The 23,546-nt window shown below is 44.5% G+C and overlaps 1 protein-coding gene across 3 annotated transcripts in view; it reads left to right on the forward strand.

Annotated features, from left to right (window-relative positions):
- LOC135370382 (disabled homolog 2-interacting protein-like) overlaps positions 1-23,546 on the forward strand; it is a 111,630-nt gene that overhangs the window by 4,672 nt on the left and 83,412 nt on the right. For 2 of the 3 annotated variants that reach the window (XM_064604119.1, XM_064604120.1), the window contains exons 2-3: positions 1,889-2,037; positions 5,411-5,600. In XM_064604119.1, the coding sequence (XP_064460189.1) occupies positions 1,889-2,037; positions 5,411-5,600 (339 nt within the window). Of the gene's footprint in view, positions 1-173; positions 318-1,888; positions 2,038-5,410; positions 5,601-23,546 lie in introns of those variants that run through there. The other variant, XM_064604121.1, reaches the window with a different exon arrangement.

A 23,546-nucleotide genomic window follows, 5' to 3' on the forward strand; every position in this document is an offset into this window, starting at 1 on the left:
TGTGCTCTTTAATTACTGGTTTTGGGGCAAAAGTGAAATGACAGAATGGGAGACAATCCCCATTGAAAGCCATTTTATTTTCTAAATGCTGGAATGTCCATCCGGAAAAAAATCCGGAAAAGATCCGTTGCCGAATTTTGCTAGTCAGACGAGCTGTTTTAGTACTCGAATGATTGTGCAGAGAGGAAATACCAATTGGTAGCCCCTATGCCGGCAACATATACGACATGTCAGTTGTTCAAGTGCTTATGTTTAATAACAGCGGACTGTCCTGCGACTGTCCGCGGACTGTCCTGGAATGGAACGAGCTACCACAGGTGATAATGAATAGTCCTACGGTTGAGAATTTCTGTAAACTGATAGCGACAGTTCTGAAGTAATGTCTTCTGTTATCTCTTTTTGTTTACCTTAAGTGTTATGTATCCCACCCTACTTAGGCTTACTTGTAAGCCAGTAGTATGAATAAATAAATAAAATAGATAAACAGAAGGAGATTAGCTTCTAGATGAACAGATGATTATTGGTTGATAACTTTGGTTGATAAACTCAACTAGGCGTACTCGTCATAGCCAGCACGAGAGGTTGCTTACTCCAGTCTTTGCGAGGACCTCTGCCTACAAAACAAGGTTTTTTTCCTAGAACCATAGATGAATGGAACTCGCTTCCATCTCAAGTTCTTCATTCTGGAAGTTTTGTCAGTCAGGTTGAACGTATCTTTTGTTGATTATTGTATGGCAAAGTGGCTGTATAGTTAAATTTTTGGAAAAGTTGTTCCCAATGCTCTTTCACTGCACCACTTTTGTTGTCTCGTTGGTTCAAATTGGGCTTGGCCCCTCCTGCTTGGGCCTTGCGCTCACGGTACCTATAAATAAATAAAAATAACGGATAATTGCTGCTGGTAATTTCTTGAAGGTGAAGTCGTCAGTGATTTTGGATGAGGACACACACCCCCTATCATTTCGTGATTTATCACGTGTACCCATCTTCGCGCATTTCTCAGTGCCCTTTGCAACATTTACGAACAAGATCAACTTGCCTACCATCATAAAGTTAGCTTAAACTTTCATATTTAACAATATACTAATAGGGGTAATTAGCCCCCCCGCCAAAAAAAAAGGTAATCTGCAGGAGGATAATTTGCACTCGTGGATGAAGTATAATTGAAACGTGTTCTGGTGCCAAGAGATGTAGACAACAAAGTACACATTTTGTGGTCTTAGAATGTTCTCTAAGCGAAGATTCGCGGACTTTCGAAGATTTGGATTGCATAGTACGCAGTCAAGGGAACCCATTCGTCATTTTGAAGTGCAGAGGAGCTCAGTAGCCAAATAATGCTAATAAACAGAAGAGAGTACAGAGGTTCCTTTCTAGCGGATGAGTGTACAGTGCTGGACAAAAGTTCACAGAACAACACTCTCCAGGGCGTTCTTTCCTCAGATTGACGCGCTACCAGCTTTCCACGCCGAGACTGGGAGGCGACACGGGTTCGAATCCTGTCACCGGCTGTGCTGTCTCAGGTTTTCCCTGGGTTTTCCGAAGACTTTCCGGACGAATGTCGGCACAGTTTGCCATGAAGTCTGCCCAGGACGCATACTAACCCCCCTGTCCCCCACTCCTTCCTGCTGTCCTCTCTCCATTTGTTCACGTCTGTACTCCACTCATAGCCACAGTTGCTTCTCGGCGCTAACGCGGAAGTTGCTGTCGTGTCACTTGGGCATGTGCCGGAGCGTGTTCCACAGACTTTTGTCCGACACTGTACAACTTCGAATATTCCGGTTGCATTTCCCCTTTCTGCTTCTCTTGCTCGTGCTGCTGTGGAGACGCCGACCGAGACCTTCCAGTATTAATAGTGTCACACGTGGTAACGTTTCTTTGTCGTCTCTCTCAGGCAAGGAACGGCTACTGGCGGAAACATGGTGTCGTCACCTGGGTCAGCGTCGCTCAGTTGCACCGTGGGAACCTCGCTTTTGCGTTCTCCTCGAGGGGAAGAAAAGTTTGATTCACTTCCGCACAGAAGAAGCAGCTGCTACTAGTCTGGTGAGACGTTGAATGAATGCTTTTGGGGGAGCTTTGTTCAGTATTTCGTTTATTAAAGTGAGGAGGAGGTATGTGCTAGAAGCACCACGTGGTCTAGATTGATGGGGCTGGCCCACACCCGAAGCCACCGAGAGTTACCCGATCCCGGCCCGATCTTGACCCGACTCAGCTGATGCCTATGTTGTCTCTTAATTCAGTCTTTCAGCTCCTAATGGCTATTGTGCATTTCGGTAGAAAAATTGAAGTAAGGACCTTAGCAGATGATTGCTGTGCTTTCAAATGGATGTTGGGGATTGAACGGGGGATGTGAAAAGAGATTGGAGGAGGGAGCCTGACCCTGACCTGGGCCCAATATTCCCTGGCTAGAGCCGGGCACAGACGGGTTCCAGACTTTGAACACTTGTGCGGCCTTAACTTGGCCTATAAAGCCTGCTTGAACTTTCAAGTCAGCCTGGCCCATCGCAGTCCCCTAGCGTGTGCTGTCGTAAGGAACAGCATAAAGTCAGCAGCTACTTTGTGTACTAGTTTATGCTACCTAGACATGCAATGTAAAGGAAAAATTAAAAATTACCCGTAAGCCTCCAGTCAAAAGTCAGTTTGCAACTCACATACCACATGGCACCTAGCAAAACTTGGGCAAGATACGGTAGGGGAGTGCTAGTTTGCCCTGCTTTGTAGCGACAACGTAAGGATTACCACAGTTAAAGTGCCACTCTGGACTCAGAAAAACGGTATTTATTTTATTTCGTCCATGAAAACAAGGTACCCCAAAGACTCGGTACGCGAAAAAAACGATCCTGTTTGCAAACGTGCATTTCTGCCAATTTTTGAAGATCTGCTGACCCCCACAAGTTTCGACGATGCAAGCAGCGGGTGACGTAATCATAAGCCAGCAAATTGTGATGATGTCATGTTCTCGAGGGGACGCCTGTCTCCCCGGGGAGGGTCACGTGGTGGAGAAGTCACGTGACGCTCATCAAAAGAGGGGGAAATGGGAGAGTTTTCTTCCCATCCATGTGTTTTCTTGAAAGTCGGAGGACATGTCACACGATAGAGCCGGGTCATGTGGGGCTTCGCTAACGGAGTGCAAAAAGCGAGTCCCCTCTGAAGACAACGTGAAGAGCAACAATGTTGCCAGACGAGATCAGGGCGCTCCGTCGGAGCGTAACATGACGTCACAGTTCTCGTAAAAATTAATTTTCTCAAACTTTGGCGTCACGTAGATCCAAAATATTTTTCGGGGATATGAAATGAGACAAGAAGGTGTCAGTAATGTAACTTCGCTAGGTTGCTGACGACACAAGATTTAGTCCATAGTGTCACCTTAACACAACATTAGCGAGTGCTTCTGCGGAAGATGTAAAATTTCATACTCTCGACTAATCAGCATTAATGGAAAGTTGATAAAAATAGGGCGATAATTCTGACTGTGTTAAGTTCACTCGAGTGTCCCTTCCAACGTGTATAAAAGGACATAATTTGCAAACTGTCAGAGGTCCACGGTTTGCAGAACAGCCGATTCCAGACCCCCCACTGTAACGTTGTGCCTGTGCATGATTTGATGCTGAGAATGGCCATGGCTCCTCATACACGCCTGTGCAAACTGCTTGTCAAGAGCATGGATTAGGGATCTGAATCTGAGCTCAACCCAAATCAAAATGGCTAAAATCGTTTTCTTTTTTGCTTTCTTTTTTGCTGAATCTGAAGTAAACTGAACAAAAAATTTTTTCCGATGCTGGACCAAACCAGTGCTGAACCAAAATAAATGTGAACCAGTTCGCAAAATGGTTCAGGTGGAATGTTTGCTTTAGCAGACGAGTCCCCCAGCGTTTGTCTTGCCAGTTGAACACATTTAGAAAATGTTATTTCGAGCCAAAGCAAATGGTTTCTATGAAGTGACAAATCCACAAGCCTAAACGCACATAAACGAGGGTTTGCTTTGAGTGTATACTTTTCTAGGTCTGCATGAAGCGGGAGGCTGGAGCTGACAGTTTATCTCAGTTTTGTTTTTTTGTGAAACCCTGCATGCTTTGCACGAATAAGCACTATTTATAATTTATGAGTCTACATACAAATTTAGTACACAGTTGTGACTCATTCGTGGCAGCATGTAGTTCCCCGGGAAGTTAAAAAGAATAAAAATAAATGATGACCTGCTTGATTCATTCAGAACTTCAAGTGTGCATACTGGCAAGAACCCCCCAGTAAAATTCCCTGTACATTTCTCTCACCCCCACTTATTTATTTATTTGTCAGCAGGCAGTGCCGACATGTTGTCGTAACTGCAATGTTTTTGGAAATCATAAAGTTCGCTTCTGGCTGTGCCACTGTACTTCTATTTTCAGTCAGGTTTCTCTTTGAAAAGTGTTATGAGATCACACTTGAGTGAGAGAAAGTTATGTTTGACGTACATATGTGACCTAAATCATGTTTGCATTGTAATAGTACCCGGAAAGCAGAACTTTTAGCTACACTCATTGCTTTTTTTTTTCTCCATTCCAGATCCAAACCCCAAAAGATAATGATTCTGATCCTCAGTTTTAATTTTGACACCTTTTGTTCCATTACAATTTTTATTATGTTTTTCATCCATAGCTCGTTTAAATGTGCATGCTGGGTACAAGCATGTCTATGGGAGGGTTTTAATTAGTACTTAACAGCATTTCTATTTCTACTGGTGCAGTGGGCCATCTACAGACCTCTTTCGCCCTTGTGTTCTTGTGCGAGTGGTACCAGTGGCTCTCAGTTCAATGTGCAATGGCAAGGAATTTGTAGATTTCACCATTGAAGGTAGAGCAAGAGCCAGGGATCATCATGAGTGTATTTGCATGCACATACTGGTTTAATGCCACAGAAGAAGACAACATTAACAGGACGTTTTGATGCTTGTTTGCATCTTGTCACAAAAGCGGAAACAAAGCAGATGTCTTTTTACTTTTTTTTAATTTCCGTGGAAGCACGGCGTAGCATCTATGGCTACGAACAGCGTACAGACATGGACGAAGAGAGGACAGCAGGATGGAGTGGGACGGGGGTGGGGGGGTTAGTGTGTGTCACGGGCTGACTTCAGGGGGAACTGTGCTGAGATTCGTTCGGAAAATCTACCAGAAAGCCTGTGGAAAATCTCAGACAGCATAGCTGGTACCGGGACAAGAGAGAATCCGAAGTCGCTAGTGTGCCGTTGTCCATGTTTTCTTCGTCCTTATCTTCATTTGAGTGCTGCCTCTACGGATGTGCGTGCTCTGTTGATGCCCGAATTTGCATCGAGACGTCTTATTAACTTTTGTTTGATTCTGTTGCGTTAACCAGTGTGCGTATGCGAATGTCCAGTTTTTAATACCGGAGAGTAACCTCTCCCACTATGCCCGTTCAGGCCCTGACTGAGGCGTCGGTTCGACCTCCTCTCACTCGACAGAGGCTGGATGGTGGACGAGCGGTGTTCAGGCGCTTTTGGGGCCTCGATTCCATGGCAACGAGAGCAGCTGCTATAGTGCCGGAAGAGGACGAGTCGGACATTTCGGAGACAACTTCACTCAGGGACGAAAGGCTGCTGCATTTCACTGGTGAGGATGATGTCTTCTTTACAACACACAGGTCCTAGTGGGGCACATCGGAGTATAATCATTGCAACGCGAAGCAACAGAGGTCTCCCTTGAGAACAAATGTTAAACCGTGTTCCGGTAGAAAAGCGTAAATAATGTGTCGTCGTTCCTTTAAAGGGGCTACGAACTCTACCAAGCTAGTCCGCCGACTGTGTCGACTCGTAACGGTGATTTTAACTTGTTGGCAGTGACGCCTTTTGTATAGATGAATCCAATAGGTCCGTATCTTCACCGCTTATAGCACACTCCTAGCCAACCATCATTCCTAATGACGACGTTCTCGCTCCCGATTTAACGGGATAACAGGAGGCGGAACCTATTATGTGCGGCATTATGACTACAAAATAGGCTCCGCCCCTTGTTTTCAACAAATCAGAGACGAGAACGTTGTCATTCGGGACTATGGCTGGCTAGGAGCATGCTATTTGGTGAAGTTCATTTTTAAGAGTGTAGAGCAGAACGTTATGCGTACCTCCGCGTTGGCGTCTGATTGGGTGCTACAATACTTCAAATGCTATAGCAAGTAGCTATAGTCATAGTAGGTGACAGTGCCGATGTATCCGTCATAGAAGATTCTGATAAAGCTGCTCTGCACGCGTTCAGTTTGCTTGCTGCGCGAAAGAGTAGTGGGGTTTCAACAAGAGGATGCAAATTCTAAGTAGGGTAAACCGAGGGAAAAATACAAGTAGAAGAAACATGAGGGGTTGGAAAAAACCCTGCGTTATCCGCGAGATAAGGCCAAGTTCTCTCATGGCAACAGATGTGGTATTATCAAGGTGGGAGGCGAGCGATAAAAGAGACTCTAGAACAATGCCAAGGTCACAAACAGGGACTACACGCTTAATCGTTGAAGATATTTTAGCTGTGCAGGGTGTCATTGCTGCGCAGTCAAATTGACAAAAGCGGTCGGAGCAAGCAGCCGCGGACAGCGGACACGATCCTCGCGTGACGTCACAGAGTTCCCGGTGCCTGCCTTCCTTCCTTCCTTTCTCCTCGCCCTTGTGCTGCTTGTGCCCTCTTGAGTCACGCAGACCTAATTATCGAAACGTGTGCCAGAGGACCACGTTACGTCGCGACCTTCCCCATTTTCTCCGACGAGCTCCTTTCACCGGTGGCGCCAGAAAATCCAGAATCATTATCTTCCACTGGTGGAGAATTTTCTAAACGCGCATAACGGAGGCCCTTCGCATGCTGCAGCTAACCTGCGCCCGTCAGTCCCTTGCAGGGTCTTCTTTTCTTTGTTTCTTTTTTTTTTCGTTACGTAACACATTGCAGTGAAAAACAAAATATGAGGAGGTCACTTCAATGCTCCTCAACGTAGTATGGTTTCCTGGATGGACAGGTATCACATACATATTGGAGACAAGTTAAATGCAGTTAAGCAGCTCCTATGAGCAGTTGTTGTTATCACAGGGAGAAGAAGTTTTTGTACTGCTCCTGGCTTTTCTTTCTTCGTTTCTGCTTTATTTTCAAATTTTCGTGTAACTCTCCAAGAGGCATGTTGTTCCTCACGCGTTGCTTCGTTTTCAGTTTGCTGAAGGTATTGTCCTCTTGTGTTGGCTTTTTTGTGAGACAACTGACAGTTTTTTATGTTTCCACTTTCCTCTCTTTGTGTTGTTCGTAAATCTGTAGAATTTATTACGATAAAACAACCTCTTCATCGTGGTTCAAGTTGTCAACTTAATTTCACCTTCTTCCTGGAGCGAACGGAGCGTTGTGTTGTCTTAAAGTCTAAGTAACGTCTGAGTGTTGATCGTGAGTGCATAAAGTGTGAATCTGATCTCTAAACTGCACCCGCACAATGTAATTTTGTGCCTTGCCTCCGTCACACGTGCTCGTCTTCCTGTTTATCTTTATCCAGACTCGAGGCTATGTTGCCCTGTTCACGATTTCATGGGCTTATCCGTCAATTCCTTGGATCTAGCCTTACGTGTTATGCACCATTTCCACTGTCAGGCTTGTGGATTACCAATGAACCCTTTACCTTTCACTGGCGTAATGCGATTCAATAAACACAGCACTTGCCCGTTGCTGAGAAGCGACACTTTGCAGCAAAACCTAGACTGACTAGAACCTAGACAAAACCTAGACTAGCACTGAAACAAATGCTAATGTTGCACAGCAACAACGCAGCTCATACCCAGTCAACCTATACCAGACAACTCATACCACACTCAAATCATACCCGGACAACTGATACCACACTCAGTTATGCCAAGACAACTCATACCAAGACAACTCATACCAGGACAGCTCATACCAAAACAGCTCATACCAAGAGAACTTATACCAAGGCAACTCATACCGGAACAATTCATACCAGGACAACTTATACCAAGACAATGGACCATTTCCAACAGCGCGTATGCGCATGCCCAGCCCTTGAGTCCGCCATCTTTGAGCGGAAAACATCGCTATGGACCCACCTGCGGGAGACTGTCATGTTCATGGTGGGGAGATAATTGGCTCCAAGGTTACGCGGACATTTGAGGTCTGGTAATGAGTACAATGCGCTTTCACTCCTTCTGCATTCTTCTGCCAGTCCGAAAAGCGCGTCACCATTATTGGGGGGAAAGAAACGACGTTCGACATTCCGTCGCCAGGGACGACGCGAGTATGGAAATGGTCCATTCATACCAAGACAACTCATACCAGACAACTTGCACCAAGACAATTCACACCAAGTCAACCGGTCTGTGACTCTGAAAGTATGTAAACCTTATAAAACATTCCATCCTCGTCCAAGTGACTTGTAGTGAAATCCCCCGACCAAGTGAAAATACGACCACGAACAAACTACGTTTTATTGCAGCACACTCCTCAAATTTCACTCCGGCGGCACGAAATGGCTACACGCTGTTAAATAAGAAGCATCGCGATTTGAATATTTGCTTACTATGCGGAACAGTTGTTCATTCGTGTCTCCGTATTCCTCCCTTGGAGAGGCACCTCCTCGCCGAGATCCAGCTTCACAGCCAGTGCATTGCAGCGCACTTGTTCCCTGAAGAGCGCGTCAAGGAGCTTGAAGAACGAGGCACCCATGCTGCTTTGAAAGGCATTATGCCAGCTCAGAAACAGATAAGCACATGAAATCAACGGACTCTTTATTTCGTGCTTTAACAAGCTTTGTTTCATGCAGCACTTGTTATTGTAAAGGGTGGTGCAGTCGTCTGCTTTCTTGTGTCTTTACTTTTTGTGACGTTTCCTTTGCATCTTTTGCTGCATTTACAAAGCTGCATCACAGCAGTGTTGAAAATGGCGCGAACGGTACAATAGCGACATGCGGTGGCGTACAAAGTATGCATATCATCGCTAGTGTCGTTACTACGAGTGACAACCAACAGGTGAGTGATGACATGATCCAGATTTCTCACGAATATGTAATCCACACTTTTAACACAACTTCAAAGATGCTGCATAGAGCTGAAGTTTGCCTGACCTGATTACTTTGTGCATGCTACGTAAGAGGGTGGGGCCTATAGTCGTTTGCAAAGCAAAGTGGATAGACATACCGTATTTTCACGCGTATTAGCCGCGGCTTATGCGCGATTTTTTGTTCCCACGGGCGCCCTGCGGCTTATCCACCGGTGCGGCTTATCTGATGACTATTTTTTCCTGGTATTTTCCCTATACGCCGATTTTAACGAAAGGGCCGGCAGTGTCTCTGGAACAGCACTGCCCTGCCGATGCACGAACAGTGCGTAACAGCATTCCCCCAAGCAGCTTTAAGGAAAGTGGTGACAGTGATTCAGTCTTCTGGAAGATCACTGACCCATCAGTCCACGAAAAACACCCGACAAGGGCACAATCCGATCTTGGTAGAACTCCAGAACTGACCTCCTCTGTTGTACACTGCCGATCCCGGAGTATGGACCACAGGGATTATGGCCTTCTCTATGGTCTCCTTTGTCGCACAAATCAGTCGTCTCGTATTGCCCGCGGCTTATCTGCGGGTGCGGCTTATCTGCCAGAAAATTTTCAAAACGTCCCAAAAAACGCGTCCTGCGGCTTATCTGCGGTGCGGCTTATACGCGTGAAATTACGGTACATGTTTTTTTTATTCGTTAGATTTTTGTTATGGGCCTCATCGTGTTATCCAGATTTTTTTTTACAAAAGTTCTACGAGAGCAATATTAGATGCCACTTCTGGAGTCAAGTTATATGGCTAGGCAGACATCTTTTCAAGAGGGGTGTGTAACTGCTATACGCCTCAGGAAGCAAATGACCTCCATTGTTGGTGGCTCATCTGGGCCGCAAATGCTTGTCCTGGCCAGCAGGTCCACACCTGCTCCAATCACATCCACTGGTCCAAAGCATGTGGCCCTCTGATGGGGAATGGGTGCTGTTCTCCTTGCACTCCTGATAAGTGCGGTGTTGGTACTCAGCTCCTTTATAATTTCAAAATTTGACACTGGTCATACGTGTTTGTTTAAGAATTTTTTAAAAAAATAGAATGGCTTTCAAGAAGGATGCAGTCTTCTGTTCCAGTTTTGCACAGAAGCCTCTAGTTAATTGATGCATTTTTAGTGATTAGTTGTACAGTAGTTACATTCTCCCTTCAAGCGAATGCCCGCCTGACCATTAGGGCCTGACTTTTTAGGGTTAAACCCGTATCCGCCCGATATTTACCCCCCCGAACAAAATCTGCAAAATTCAGGTTTAACCCGAATCTACCCGAAAACATCCGGGTCGCGTGGCACACTCATAAGCGTGCATTAAAATAAAGTTTGATACATTGCTAAACATTAGTTCAATGTTAAGACAAATTTTTATTAAACAAAAAAAAATCACCCGAATGTACCCGAATTCCTGACGACAGAATATGCCGTAACGGGATTTAACCCGAATACACCCGAATTTTCGAATGAAAAATATCACCCGATATTTACCCCCCGAATTTGGCCAAAAATAAAACCCGAAAAAGTCAGGCCCTACTGACCATATAATCCACTTGCAAAAATTTTGTCTACGATGTTCTCGTAGCTTTTATATAAAAAGTCTGTAACAAATAAAAAGGAGCGCCATACATAGCAGGGGCAAATAGTCGGGAAGCTGAGCCGAATATACATACAGCATAAACGCATGATACATGGGCACGCGGATCTTTGTATGCACTTAAAGCATGTTCTTCCTCTTCTTGGGAGGTCATTTCCGGTCGATGTACGCTACTTCAAAAACAATTCGGATAAACAAGGTGTTTCACCTAACGTGTCATAAAATTTGATTTAAAAATCTACTTGCCTGAACATTATGGGATTAACACTATTTATCTCGGGGGAGATTTTGCCACTACTTCTAAACACTTTTACTAAATTTAATTAATGAGCAATTAAATTTTCCCAATTGGACTCTGAAATTTGCCAAATCAATCTAGGGTGTGTTTATTTTCTTTACAGAAACAGAAAGTCATGCAGGATTTACCCCATCTGAGCAGAAAATATGTTCACTACTACAAAGCTAGTATAGCAGTGACATAACCAAGTGGGTTAAAAGAGCATTGAAGTGGTTTCCAACATGGCCAAAAACTGCTGTCATCTTGTAAAGCTGTATCTGAAAAGCATTTCCACAAAATATTTCTGCCGAAAGTTAAAAGGTGCAACCGGCTGCCGCAGTGACAGGTCGGAGCACTCCAACTGCAGACGACACCCACTCCAGTGCGACGTTTGTGGTGGAGAGCCCCCTCATTCGTTGGTATAAAAAATCGTCCCCTACGAACATTGGGAGCTGTTTGTTGTTGACTGCTATTCATTATGCGATTTATATAACGTTTTCGGAAAAACAAAGCATAAGTAAAGTTTCTTCCGTTGTTGCTGGAAGATGGTCCGTTGATGTAGCTCACAGGTCGGAGATATTCCCAAGAGACGTCCGACAGGCGGTATTCTCGAACAATAACTGGGCTTTATTTACATAGTTATTTACATAACTATATACAAGACAACACTATAGCGACTGAAGTCACGGGGCTTTCGCCTCGTCTTCATCAAGTCGTTGCGGCTTCCACACACGAATTTTCGTGTGTCCTCCGCTTAAAAGGGTGACATTTGAGACACAACCCCCCGCCAGCAAACACCAATCCCAGAAGCCCGGTTCAAACGTCTCGAACTCATGGTTGGCCTAGTTTGAATTTAGAACGAACCAGGCACCTCCTAATTGTCCGCCCACTACTCGGTATTTATGGGTAACGGACCAAGCTGTCAATCCGTGCACCATGCAACTTTGGACAGTGCATCTTCCTTGGCCCACTCTACTGATTTATTGCCAGCGAGCATCTGGTCGCGAAGACCCCCTGAGGCGTCAAGTGTCCCCCGTCCAACGTGCCTTCCTCGAATCTCTGTCGGGTGGCTATTCCACTGAGGTGGAAATGTACAATATTCTCGAGGTTTGTAAAAAGTACAACTCTTACAACATATATGCAGCCCGGCAAAATAGTGTTACGACCGCAAGAGCTGCCATCCGTGGCTTCCGTGCAATCCTTCGTTGCACGTCTACAACTGGGGAGAGACGTGCATGTCAGCGGACTGTTCGAAGCGAGATTACTTCCGAGGCACTTGCTGTAGGATGTCTCTCCGACGATTTCGCTAATTCCCAGCCACGGCAAAGTCTGTTTTTGGTCTGTCGTGGTCCCCACACCAGCAAAGTGCGTGACTGCATAGATCACCAGTGCGGAGGTCAGGGTTACGTGAATGAGAAAGTCTACGACTGAGTGTCGCTTGCACGAGGGTCCTCCGTGTGAGCCAGGAAGAAGCTTGATGCTCGCTTCAGTTCAACGTCAGGATACCAAGACTGATACAAACCTTCTCATCTGCAGTCTGTACTTCAGCGAGAGCAATTATCAATCACCGCCGAGGTGGCACCGAAGACATTTCTGAAGTAGCAACTCCAACTTCGTAGAGCTGTACACTGTGGGGGAGAACTGGGGTGACGCTGTACAACGCACAGTAGGATTCGTGTCGCACTACTTGTTGTTCCCATAGTGTCAGCTGTCCCAAAACATCGAAGTCGTTGACGGCCTTCAAATCCTTCATCGTGGACAATGGACCGGTAGGGGAGAAATCGGGACAGGTTGGAGGCCAACCGTTTCTTTCGTGTTAGTAAACTCCCACAGTTCAAAGCGACACTAAGCACTCTGGGATTTTCTGAACTCGTCTATGGGTGGTCGGGCTCAGTTCTGCATCCTAATGCAAGAGGCGTCAGAAGTACCGTATTTGTCCGCATATAATGCGAGGTTTTCTACCTCTAAATTTAGTTGCTAAAAACGCATTCGCATTATACGCGGGCTCGCATTATACGCGGCACTTTGGGGCCGTAGCCCCACGGCCATCGCAGACCTTTGTGATTCTAGGGTTCCGTGTTTCCGGAGTTTATCGCTACGCAGACACGAGGGCATCGTATCTGCACAGCGATAAACGCCAAAAACACGGAACCCCGGAATAGGCGGGAAGGTTCATGGCTACGATGTTTGTTTCGTATGAGGACTGTTATCTCATACGAAATAAACACCGTAACCATGAACCTGCTCCCCCTGCTCCTTCTCCTATCTGCTCTTCCCTGCCCCGCGGTGATTGGTCTACGGCAGCGCAAGCAGTGCGTCACGTGACAACGAAACGCCTGAGAGAAGGCGCCAAAGGCACCAAAGGAACGTGAGTCACTCCGTTCCACGTGTGCTGCGTTCTACAGTTGTGTTAGCTCTCCCGACATGTGCGTTGGTTGAACGACGCTATTGACGCTGTCGAGGAAGTACGACGTGAACGAGTCGAACATTCGCCTTTGGCGTCAGCAGCGGGCATCACTGTTCGCTTGTGGGCGGATAAATTCGTGTTCAATAAATTTGTCACTCAATCGTGTTTTTCTTATGGGTGATCACTGAAAAGCGACTTCGCATTATACGCGGGTTCGCATTATATGCGGACAAATACGGTAATGGCAAAATCTCCCTTGAGATAAATACAGCGTTGATTCCGTAATGTTCAGACAAATAGATTTTTAGATACAGTGGACTCTCGTTAAGGCGAACTCGTTTAAGCCGAATTTCCGGATATGAATGAACGAAACAGAAGTGTTTGTTTGATTTCCCATAGACTTTCATGTAAAAAAAAATCGCTGAAAACGAACAATCCCAATCTGCCGCTTCGGTTAGCGCAAACTTCTTGTCGCGCCATCCTTCCGTCATGAATCTCTTCTTCTCGCTTGAATCGCTTCTGCGCTGGCGTTGGCGCCACATGCGGGCACATTCACCCCATGATTCACTTAACAGCCCTTCAACCTGCGGAAGAGGAGCGGGAGAAAGCGAGCCAAACACAATTGGTGGATTAGTTTGGCAGTTCAAGGGGCTTGGGCCAATCACAACACGGCGTGCCGAAAGCTCCGACCACAACTTTCTGTTTTCGTCGTCCATGTTGACAAGCCGAGCTGGGCCACATGTGTTTCTCTGTGCTGGAGTGCCAAAATTTTCTTCCCCACGCCACTGCAACGATGTCGAAACGGACGTGTCAGTCGATAAGTCTTGAAAAGAAGGTGGCAATACTGTCGGAGGTAATTTCTGCAAGCTATCGAAGACAGAGATCACAAAAAAGTTCGGTGTTGCCAAGAGCACCCTCTTGGGAATAGTGGGAACAGATGGATCTCGGATACAAAGGGGACTTTGGGTCGAAGTGGAAAAGGATGTGCACAGCACAAGTTTGCCTGTCAATGGACCAAGGCTGAGGAAATAGCCGTGCATTTAAACCAGTGATGGCCACTAACTACTTCTACAGTAGTTTAACTATAACTACCAACTACTTTGTGATGGAGTAGTTTAACTAGTAGTTCAACTACTTTTCAGCGGAGGTAGTTAAACCTACTTCTTTAACTACTGCAATGTATTTTAACTACATCTATAAATACTTAACGTTGTCCATCTACACCAATCCCATTATATAGTGTCCTTGGGCACCTAAATATGAATCAAAAGCAGTGATAAAAGTGAGGGTTTAGTACATATGCACGGCACAATTGCTCTGCACCTCCGTTCTCATCAAGCAAGTAGCTCAAGATAAAAATCGGAAGCACAATCGTGCCGTAAAGCTTGCGGCAAAATCGGAAGTAGTTGGCGCATGCAGTAACCTAACTACTGTAGTTAACTACTCGAGAAGAGAACAGCACCCTATTCAGTATTCAGTATTTTCTGCACTGCATAAAGCAGGTGTCCATGTTGACATCGAATCGCACATCAATCTGGATGAGGATGGTGCCAGCTGCAGGCAGGACACTATGGATGCCATCATTGAAGAAGTGTTACACATTGAACAGCCCTCAAATAGTGAAGATGATGACCACAGCCATGAAGACTGTGATGTCAAAGTTGCACCCGTAACTTGTGGAGCAGCTTTAAGAGCTCTGAATGTGTTGCTCCAATTTTTTCATGAGGGTGAGGACTCTGAGGTATACCAGGCATATTGGACAGATGTCGTCTTTTGTTACTGCGCAGCACCTTCACCGACAGAGGCAGCCAAAACTTACAGAATGGTTTGGTTAGGCAACAGGTGGTGCGCAAAGCACATTTCAGTGTTTTTGTGGTTGTGCCATTCATATAAATCACTGTATTTCTTATGTGTGTTAGTAGAAGTCCCTTGGTAATAGTTATTAGGAATTTAGACGTTACAGGCGTGGTATTTTGAACACTCCTCTTGAGCTGAACTTGTGATACGCGGAACAGATTTACCAGGTCCTCTTGAGTTCGTCTTAAGGAGAGTTTATGGGGAGTTTATTTTAGGACACGTTAGGTGAGACACCGTGTATACTGTAAAAGGCATCGATTTCGTGTGGAACGTGGTATTTTTGCGTTTTGCTGGAGGCCATTGTTCATGTGGAACTTGTGAAAAGTGCAAGCTCATGATTCTTGGTGATGTCAGAGTGTCTTCTTTGCGGGTACTTAAATTCGCGAATTTTTTTGTGGTCACGAAAAATGCAAAAAATCGTTCTGCACAAAAACAAAACAAAAACATTTTTACAGTATATTCAGTTTGAAATGGCACATGCTTTAGCTTGAAATTTGAATACAGAATTCCATTTTCCTTGAAAATCTGTACTGAAAACTATGTCCTCAGTTATTTGCTTCCGCATTAAAAAATCCAAATATTCATAGGGCCCTACTTCATAAGTACGAACTTGGGCTATCATTCATTACCTGTTTTACAATTTTTACATCTCTTAACAACTGGGCTAGTGCAAGCTGTACATACAACTAACAAAACTTTTGTCTCTGCATCATAAAATGTCATTACAAAGGCTCGCTAGCCAGCTGTAATTACATGAGGAGCAGCTAAGTATTTTTGACATGTGCAAGGAATTGTCATTTCTCATTTGTAATTTTCATTCTAGCGCACGGGAGAAGATCAGTACTTCAGATCCGCATGCCATGTGTGTCTTGGTAAAAGGAATTGGAGTTTCACTGGAATTTCAGCTGCAAGGATCACTGCAGCTTGTACACCAAGAATGGTGTTCGTGAGATATATTTTGTCATGTGAATGTCTTGCACATCATGTGAATGCTGATATGAAAGTTGTGGTGGCACCTTTTGTGTACAATAGACCCTCGTTAAGTCAAACCTTAGGGGACCACAGATTTATTTAACTACCAGCAATTCATCAAAATTATGGCTGTGCTCATACAGTAGAACCTCTTTATAGTGAATGTGGTCGGATCACTAAAAAATAGAGCTGCGTGCATATTTCAACATTTCGAATATGAATCGAATATCTGATGTCTGATGCTATTTGAACACTGTTCGCAACCTATTTTCGCTATTCAAAATTTTCGACTATTTTTCGAATAGTACTGAAGTGAAGTATCGCTGTCCTGTTGCCATTCTGCAAGTGGGCTTCGCCTCATTACATTCAAGGGTTAGGTGAAGCACACTTCTTGTTACCACCATTGTTCTTTTGCTGTACGGCTCCACTGTGCAAGCCGGCTTGACCTGATTACACTGATGTGTTAGGTGGAGCCCGCTTTACACTGTTTACAATTATGTGTCACTAAAGCCTACGAATTTTGTGAGCTCATGGTCAGCACTGTCCTCTGGCATTGCAGGTCTCAGTAAAAACGTACTACCAACTTCCAGAGTTATGTTCAGTCACAGATGGACATACGTGCAGTTTCTAAATAAAAGTACAGGAAATTCACAATGTAAGCATAGAAAAGAGGAAATGCACACAAAGCATCCTGCATGGAACATATTGACTAACTCTCAAGGCAGTTGATCCCACTAATGCAGTCTACCATACACAACACAGGATGACCCCTTCTCTCACGATGTATTATGTTCAGGGCCTGACTTTTTCGGGTTTTATTTTTGGCCAAATTCGGGGGGTAAATATCGGGTGATATTTTCATTCGAAAATTCGGGTGTATTCGGGTTAAATCCCGTTACGGCATATTCTGTCGTCAGGAATTCGGGTGTATTCGGGTGATTTTTTTTTTGTTTAATAAAAATCTGTCTTAACATGGAACTAATGTTTAGCAATGTTATCAAACTTTATTTTAATGCACGCTTATGAGTGTGTCACGCGACCCGGATGTTTTCGGGTAGATTCGGGTTAAACCCGAATTTTACAGATTTCGTTCGGGGGGTAAATATCGGGCGGATACGGGTTTAACCCTAAAAAGTCAGGCCCTAATTATGTTGCGTGAAAAGGCTCACACGTTTGGAGCAGAAAATCATCTCATGAACACAACACAACGCAAAATATTTCACCAAGAGGTATTCAAAATTATTTGAATAGGGCCTTTTCTGATTATTTGAATTCGATCTGCCATCTGAAGAAATTCTTCGGATTCAACTCGCAGTGTAAGTGAAATATTCGTAAACTATTTGCAATCGAAATTTTGCTATTCGCACAACCCTACTAAAGAACTTCACTGTATCAGTATGTTCACTACGTCAGTAATTCATGGCTGTGGTTTCAACACATTGGGACTGCAGGTTTACTTCGCTAAAACCACGTCTTCACTACATCCAGGTTCACTATATAGAGGTTTTACTGCACTAATTTTAAACGCGAAGCAAGGGTTGTAATGCTGAAGCAAATACAAAGCGATTAGTTTGCTGATTTCACATCAGATCAGGCAGGGAGGTTGACCTCCTCCTGATAGGCCAGGGCCCATCAACCCCCTAGGTTTTCATTATGTTTGTTACGTATTTAGAAGCTCCTTGTATATGATGATATGCAGTCATCGACCGATTTTTCGGACCCCAATTTTTCGGACATGCTCGCCTATTCGGACGCATTCGCAGAACGGCCACGTGCCCTATAGAGTTAATGTATAACAACGTCCAAAATTTTGGATGCCTCACAGCCCCATCGCTCAATATTTCGGACTCTGTTTGTGCAACCAGCGAGCATCACGAACGGTCGCCAGCTCACCATGTGTGTATGACGCAATGCGAAGGTCAAGGAACATTAGTCATTTCTTCCTTGTAACCCACTTTAAATGGATCTAGTAAGGAGTGAAACAGGTCAAAAGGAGACCAGGTCCCCCTTCCCACATCGGGCAACCTGCAGCAGCTGCACCAATAGCGTCGTCAGTCGATCACATGAATCTCTAGGGACGCTGTATCATCCGAAATTCGTATGAAAATAATTAAACCAAATGTAAAAATTGAGGGGGAAAAAAATAGGCAATAACTAATTATTTTCCATTGATCTGAGTGAAGGAGGCCTGTCGTAGCACTTTGCGTTTTGGCCAAAATTAATTCAAATTTGGCCGAAATTCACGCAGGCCCAACATGTGCTGTTCATGGTGAAAGAAGAAAGTCACTATAAAGGTTACCCAGCTGTAGGATAGCTTTGTAGCCAGCTGTGTATATGTCCTTTCTATGTGTTCCAGCCTCAGAACATCAATTCCCATCATGTTCAACGTGCTGTCCAGCTGGGAGTCGCGCGACAGTGCTTAAAGCGAGCTTCACCTAAAGCACGCAGGCGTTAAGTGAAGCCGATCTGTGGAATGGGGACGTCTAATGTTGCCAGAAGTACATTTCGTCCACGTGTTCGGGATATCGACGATTTCCCATCTCCCAGCGCATCCGTCACACTCGGAACTCGGAACAATGTTATCCGGCCTACTAGTGCTTAATGAGGTTGACTTTTCAAGCGAAATTAGTTTTTTTCTGTCTGCTCAATTGTTCAAATTTTTGCGAGATCCCCGCCAAGTCCGAAAGATCAGACAGTGACTGTACGGTGGTATAACAGATTACTTTCGCAGAATATATTTTGCGAAAAAGAAAGCAAGGATGGCCAGCTTTGAGTTTGAGTGTTTCACTTTTGCTGTTTCTGTACACGCACATCCCTTGTATATTAAAATATATCCTGGTGACTTTTTTAGTGCTTTAGTACGAGTGTACGCCCAGACCAGCGGGTGAAGCACAAATTTGGACGTACGGAGGCAGCACTCGGGGATATAGAAAAATGGCGAACGTGCACTAGCTCACAGTTTTGTTCCAGCTTGAATGCATCATGGGTGTTGTCCCTTGGTGCTATACCTGGCATCAGTTTACTCAAATTGTTGAAATAACTAAGTTTGGTACCTCTCGAAGAAACGAGGCCTTTGCTAGTTCGTTTCTCGAACGATGCTCTTTTGATTCCAGCCGAGTCCCCCTTTGCCGGGACATACCTTCACTTTACACCTTTATTTCACCGTAAAAAAGTGAAAAATTCAGCTTTGAAAGGTACATATACACACTGGTGATGAGGGTGTTAAAATGCGGCACTACCCCATCTGCGATTGGAAACCGGGCTGGTGGTATCGTGTCTGTCGATGCCTCGCGATAAAAAATGGGCCACTTCGTGTGATCAGAAGTGGTGGATTATGTATACATACGTACAAAGCTCCTGAAGCTTCTTTAGCAGACAAATACATACATCCAGACGCGAACCATGTGTTGACAAGATAGGGTTACCAAGGTGCAGACGCCGTTTCCTGATGGTAAATACTGTATAAGTGGGGCCAGACTTTTTAAGGTTATACCCGATTACGCCCAATATTTACTCCCGATTCAAATCAGCAAAAACGGGGCTTAACCCGATATTTCCCCAAAAACTGTTGGACCGGGAGGATCCGAAGTCATCGCAACAAACATAGAACTTTGGAAACTGCGTTGTAAATGCATAAATATGCTCTTAAAAACTGTCAAAAAAAGAATCCTTGCTGCCTCTTACATGCATGGACTCTGTGTCTGCTGGTGTATATTATGCTGAGTAGACCAAAGACTTACGCCTGATTCTATTTGATTCAACAAGAACTGGGCTGGATCTGGTTCAGTTCAGCCCTATTACACCCAAATTATGGAAGCAAAACATAACTAGGGCCTGACTTTTTAGGGTTAAACCCGTATCCGCCCGATATTTACCCCCCGAACGAAATCTGTAAAATTCGGGTTTAACCCGAATCTACCCGAAAACATCTGGGTCGCGTGGCACACTCATAAGCGTGCATTCAAATAAAGTTTGATAACATTGCTAATCATTAGTTCCATGTTAAGACAAATTTTTGTTAAACAAAAAAATCACCCGAATACACCCGAATTCCTGACGACAGAATATGCCATAACGGGATTTAACCCGAATACACCCGAATTTTCAAATGAAAAATATCACCCGATATTTACCCCCCGAATTTGGCCAAAAATAAAACCCGAAAAAGTCAGGCCCTAAACATAACCCGATATTTACCCCCGATTTTGCTTAAAAAAAAGAACCTGAAAAAAATCATGCCCTATGTAGCCTGAAGTTTTAGGGTTTTACCCGATTCTTTCCCGAATTTGCACCCCGAATTGAAGGTTCACTCTTTAGGGTGAAACCCGATTTTTACCTGGCAAATTCCCCTCACTGGGATGTCTGTAGGAATGCACTAACTTACTTGTTTGGCAGCAAATGCAGTTACATCACTGTCTGTACCAAACCACTACAGTTAGTTTGAGTAACTGAGCGCAATTTCTCCCCAAATTTAGCATAAACGTATACGAAGAGGGGAGTCAAGTCCTGTAGATCACATAAACAAAATACAGAAACCGACACTGAAGATTTTTGTTTAAGTTTAATTTGTACAAGCTTTCGTGTGGAGGTCCACGCTTCCTCAGGTACCTGAGGAAGCGTGGACCTCCACACGAAAGCTTGTACAAATTAAACTTAAACAAAAATCTTCAGTGTCGGTTTCTGTATTTTGTTTATCAAATTTAGCATACTGGAAGTTGTTTCACCTGAATTCGCAGGAATTTAGTGCGCATGTTTATTTACCCCGATTTTTGCGCCCCGAATTTAGAAATAAATATTTCCCGAAAACTTCAGGTTCTATGTATAAGTAGTAACTTTCATGAGAACTTAATTTTTGTGAATCTCAGGAATACTGTTTTCCTGCAGAATTAAGGTCCCACGAAGTGCCGTGCCTCAGAACTCTTTGGTGCCGGGTCCATGTACCACAAAATATTTCCCAAGTGTGGCTCCATTCAAATTTTGTAGTTATTAGGACCGTGAAATTAACCACTTATGCATGGTGCCTTAAGTTTTTGGGAAATATTTTTTTTTTTCTAAATTGGGGGTGAGGTGGGGTAAAGTTGGGTAAATGAGCATGTGCACTAAATTCAGGTGAATTCGGATGAAAAAAAAAATCTTTCAGTACGCTAAAATCGGGGACAAATTGGGCTCAGTTAGTCGAGAGTAGCTGTAGTGGTGTGGTACAAGCGGCAATGTAACTGCATTTGCTGCGAAACAAGTACGTTAGTGCGTTCCTACAGGTATCCCAGTGAGGGCAATTTGCCAGGTAAAAATCGGGTTTCACCCTAGAGAGGCAATCTTCAATTCGGGGAAGAATCGGGTTAAACCCTAAAACTTCAGGCTCTACTTATACAGTATCTGAGCTCGAACTAGAGAGAGAGGCTAGTGCCCACAAATACGCTTTCTGCTTTACGCGCTATTCTGCTTTACGCGCTATTCTGCTTTACGCGCTTGCCTTGCTGGGGAAAAAGTATTCAGGTATGAAGTACATAGTACTGGGAAAGTAGAAATTTTCACTGGCACTTAATTATCGTGAATTTCGCGATTGAGCTTTTTTCGCAACGCCTTCATTTCGCGAAAAAAGCTCTAGCGTGAAATTTGCAAAAGTTAAGTCTCCGCGAAAATTTCTATTTTTTGCAGTACTATGTACGTCATACTTGAATACTTTTTCCCCAGCAAGGCAAGTTGGTAAAGCAGAATACTTTGGACCTTAACTACAGAGCTCAAAAAGCCATTCTATCAAAGTGAAATACAATATACATCACAGTAAAACCATCGATGGACACTTCCTAGGGTGTGGCAATTTTTTTTTAACTCCCCGGGAATATATAGCTGGCGGGATGAAAAACTGTCACCAGTGGAATATGTGATGATATGAGCTACACAAAAATAAATTGATGATCTTTATTCTCACATGTTCTTCTTGTGAAACATTTCTATAATTGAAACGTCACTTCAGCATGAGTAGTATATTCGCATAGTGTATCATGTGGCATTGGAGATACCTGCTTTCACAAAACCAGCACCTGTGTCATTGCTACGGGATCTGAGCTCACAGTAATCCTCTATAAGCCTGCCGGTGTGTAGAGGTCCACTAATTCTCTTTGTTTACTGTTGGCAATGTCATGATCCCCCGATCACCCCCTTCTGCGATTTCTGCTTCCACACAGGTTGACGAAATTAAGGTCCCGCGAAATATTCCCGATACGCGCTCCCACACAAATTGGCGAATTTTTATGACAGCTAAATTAACCACTTTTACAGCATTTCTTTTCTTTCGTATTCTGAGTCGCCCTTCTTCAAAGACACAGTACGCATAATATACATGTTTGGGATTCTCCGAGAGTACTCTGGCATCTGTCCCCAAACAACAACGCCATCACCCTCTCAGTCTCCGCTCTCCACCCCACGTTGGAACACTGCTGGTTGGTCTGTACTGAACATGGTAAAGAACACACAAAAAACAGGGACGGACACAGACAGCGTTCAACTAGGATCTGGTTTATTTGAGCAGAAACCGCTCTAGCCAGGAATGTTCAGGGGAAGAGAAGTGACCTCCACCGCTGAGCGTCTACCGACGGTTGACTCGCGTTGTTGGAAGACCAGTCCACGAAGGTGGCCTCCCCTTTTTTGCACCCCAGTCTAGAAGGATGGTGGATGGTGGACAGTCACATTGTCGTACAACGGGGTGCAAATATGGCAGCAGTGGAGTTGCGCTTGAGTTAGAGGTATCTGACGGGGACCGAATTCCTGAATTACATTGTCAGAGACAATTATTTACACATTCGGGAGGTTTGGCCAATGTATTGTTTACTACATGACAGGACTACAGGAAGGGAGTGCACTACATTCTTTACACAAGGCAGATGACATACCTAGAGCCCTAAGTGCTCATCTCCACTCCTGCACCCCATTGCACCCTTACTTAATACTTACTCCTCATTGTATGACAACGTGGTTATTCCGCAACGTCATCCTCCTAGGCAGGGGAGCAAAGTCACCAAGGCCACATTTATAGAGTGGACATCCAACAACGTAAGTCAGCGGTCAGTGAACTTGTTACAGCTAGACGCTTCATCTGTTTTCCTGGACTTTTCGGGCTAGAGTTGTTTATACCCAAAAGAACGGGGTGATAGTCGAAGGCTGTCCGCGTCTGTCTCCGTTACCCTATAAGAGTCGGGTGCAGCCCCCAATAGATCGGTTATCTGCGATGTATAGAAGGATTAGCCCTTTGTCATGTGCAACATTTGGGTTGGTCTGCGGGGTGCCGCTTGGTGCCACTAGCAGTGAATCGTACGAATCCCGTGTTCAAACAGTCAAGATGGCAGTGTTGTAAAGTGCTGTTGAAACACTGCTCATCAGATGGCATCATGATGCACAA

This window comes from Ornithodoros turicata, chromosome 10 (genome assembly GCF_037126465.1).
Source record: "Ornithodoros turicata isolate Travis chromosome 10, ASM3712646v1, whole genome shotgun sequence".
In the NCBI taxonomy this organism is placed as follows: domain Eukaryota; kingdom Metazoa; phylum Arthropoda; class Arachnida; order Ixodida; family Argasidae; genus Ornithodoros; species Ornithodoros turicata.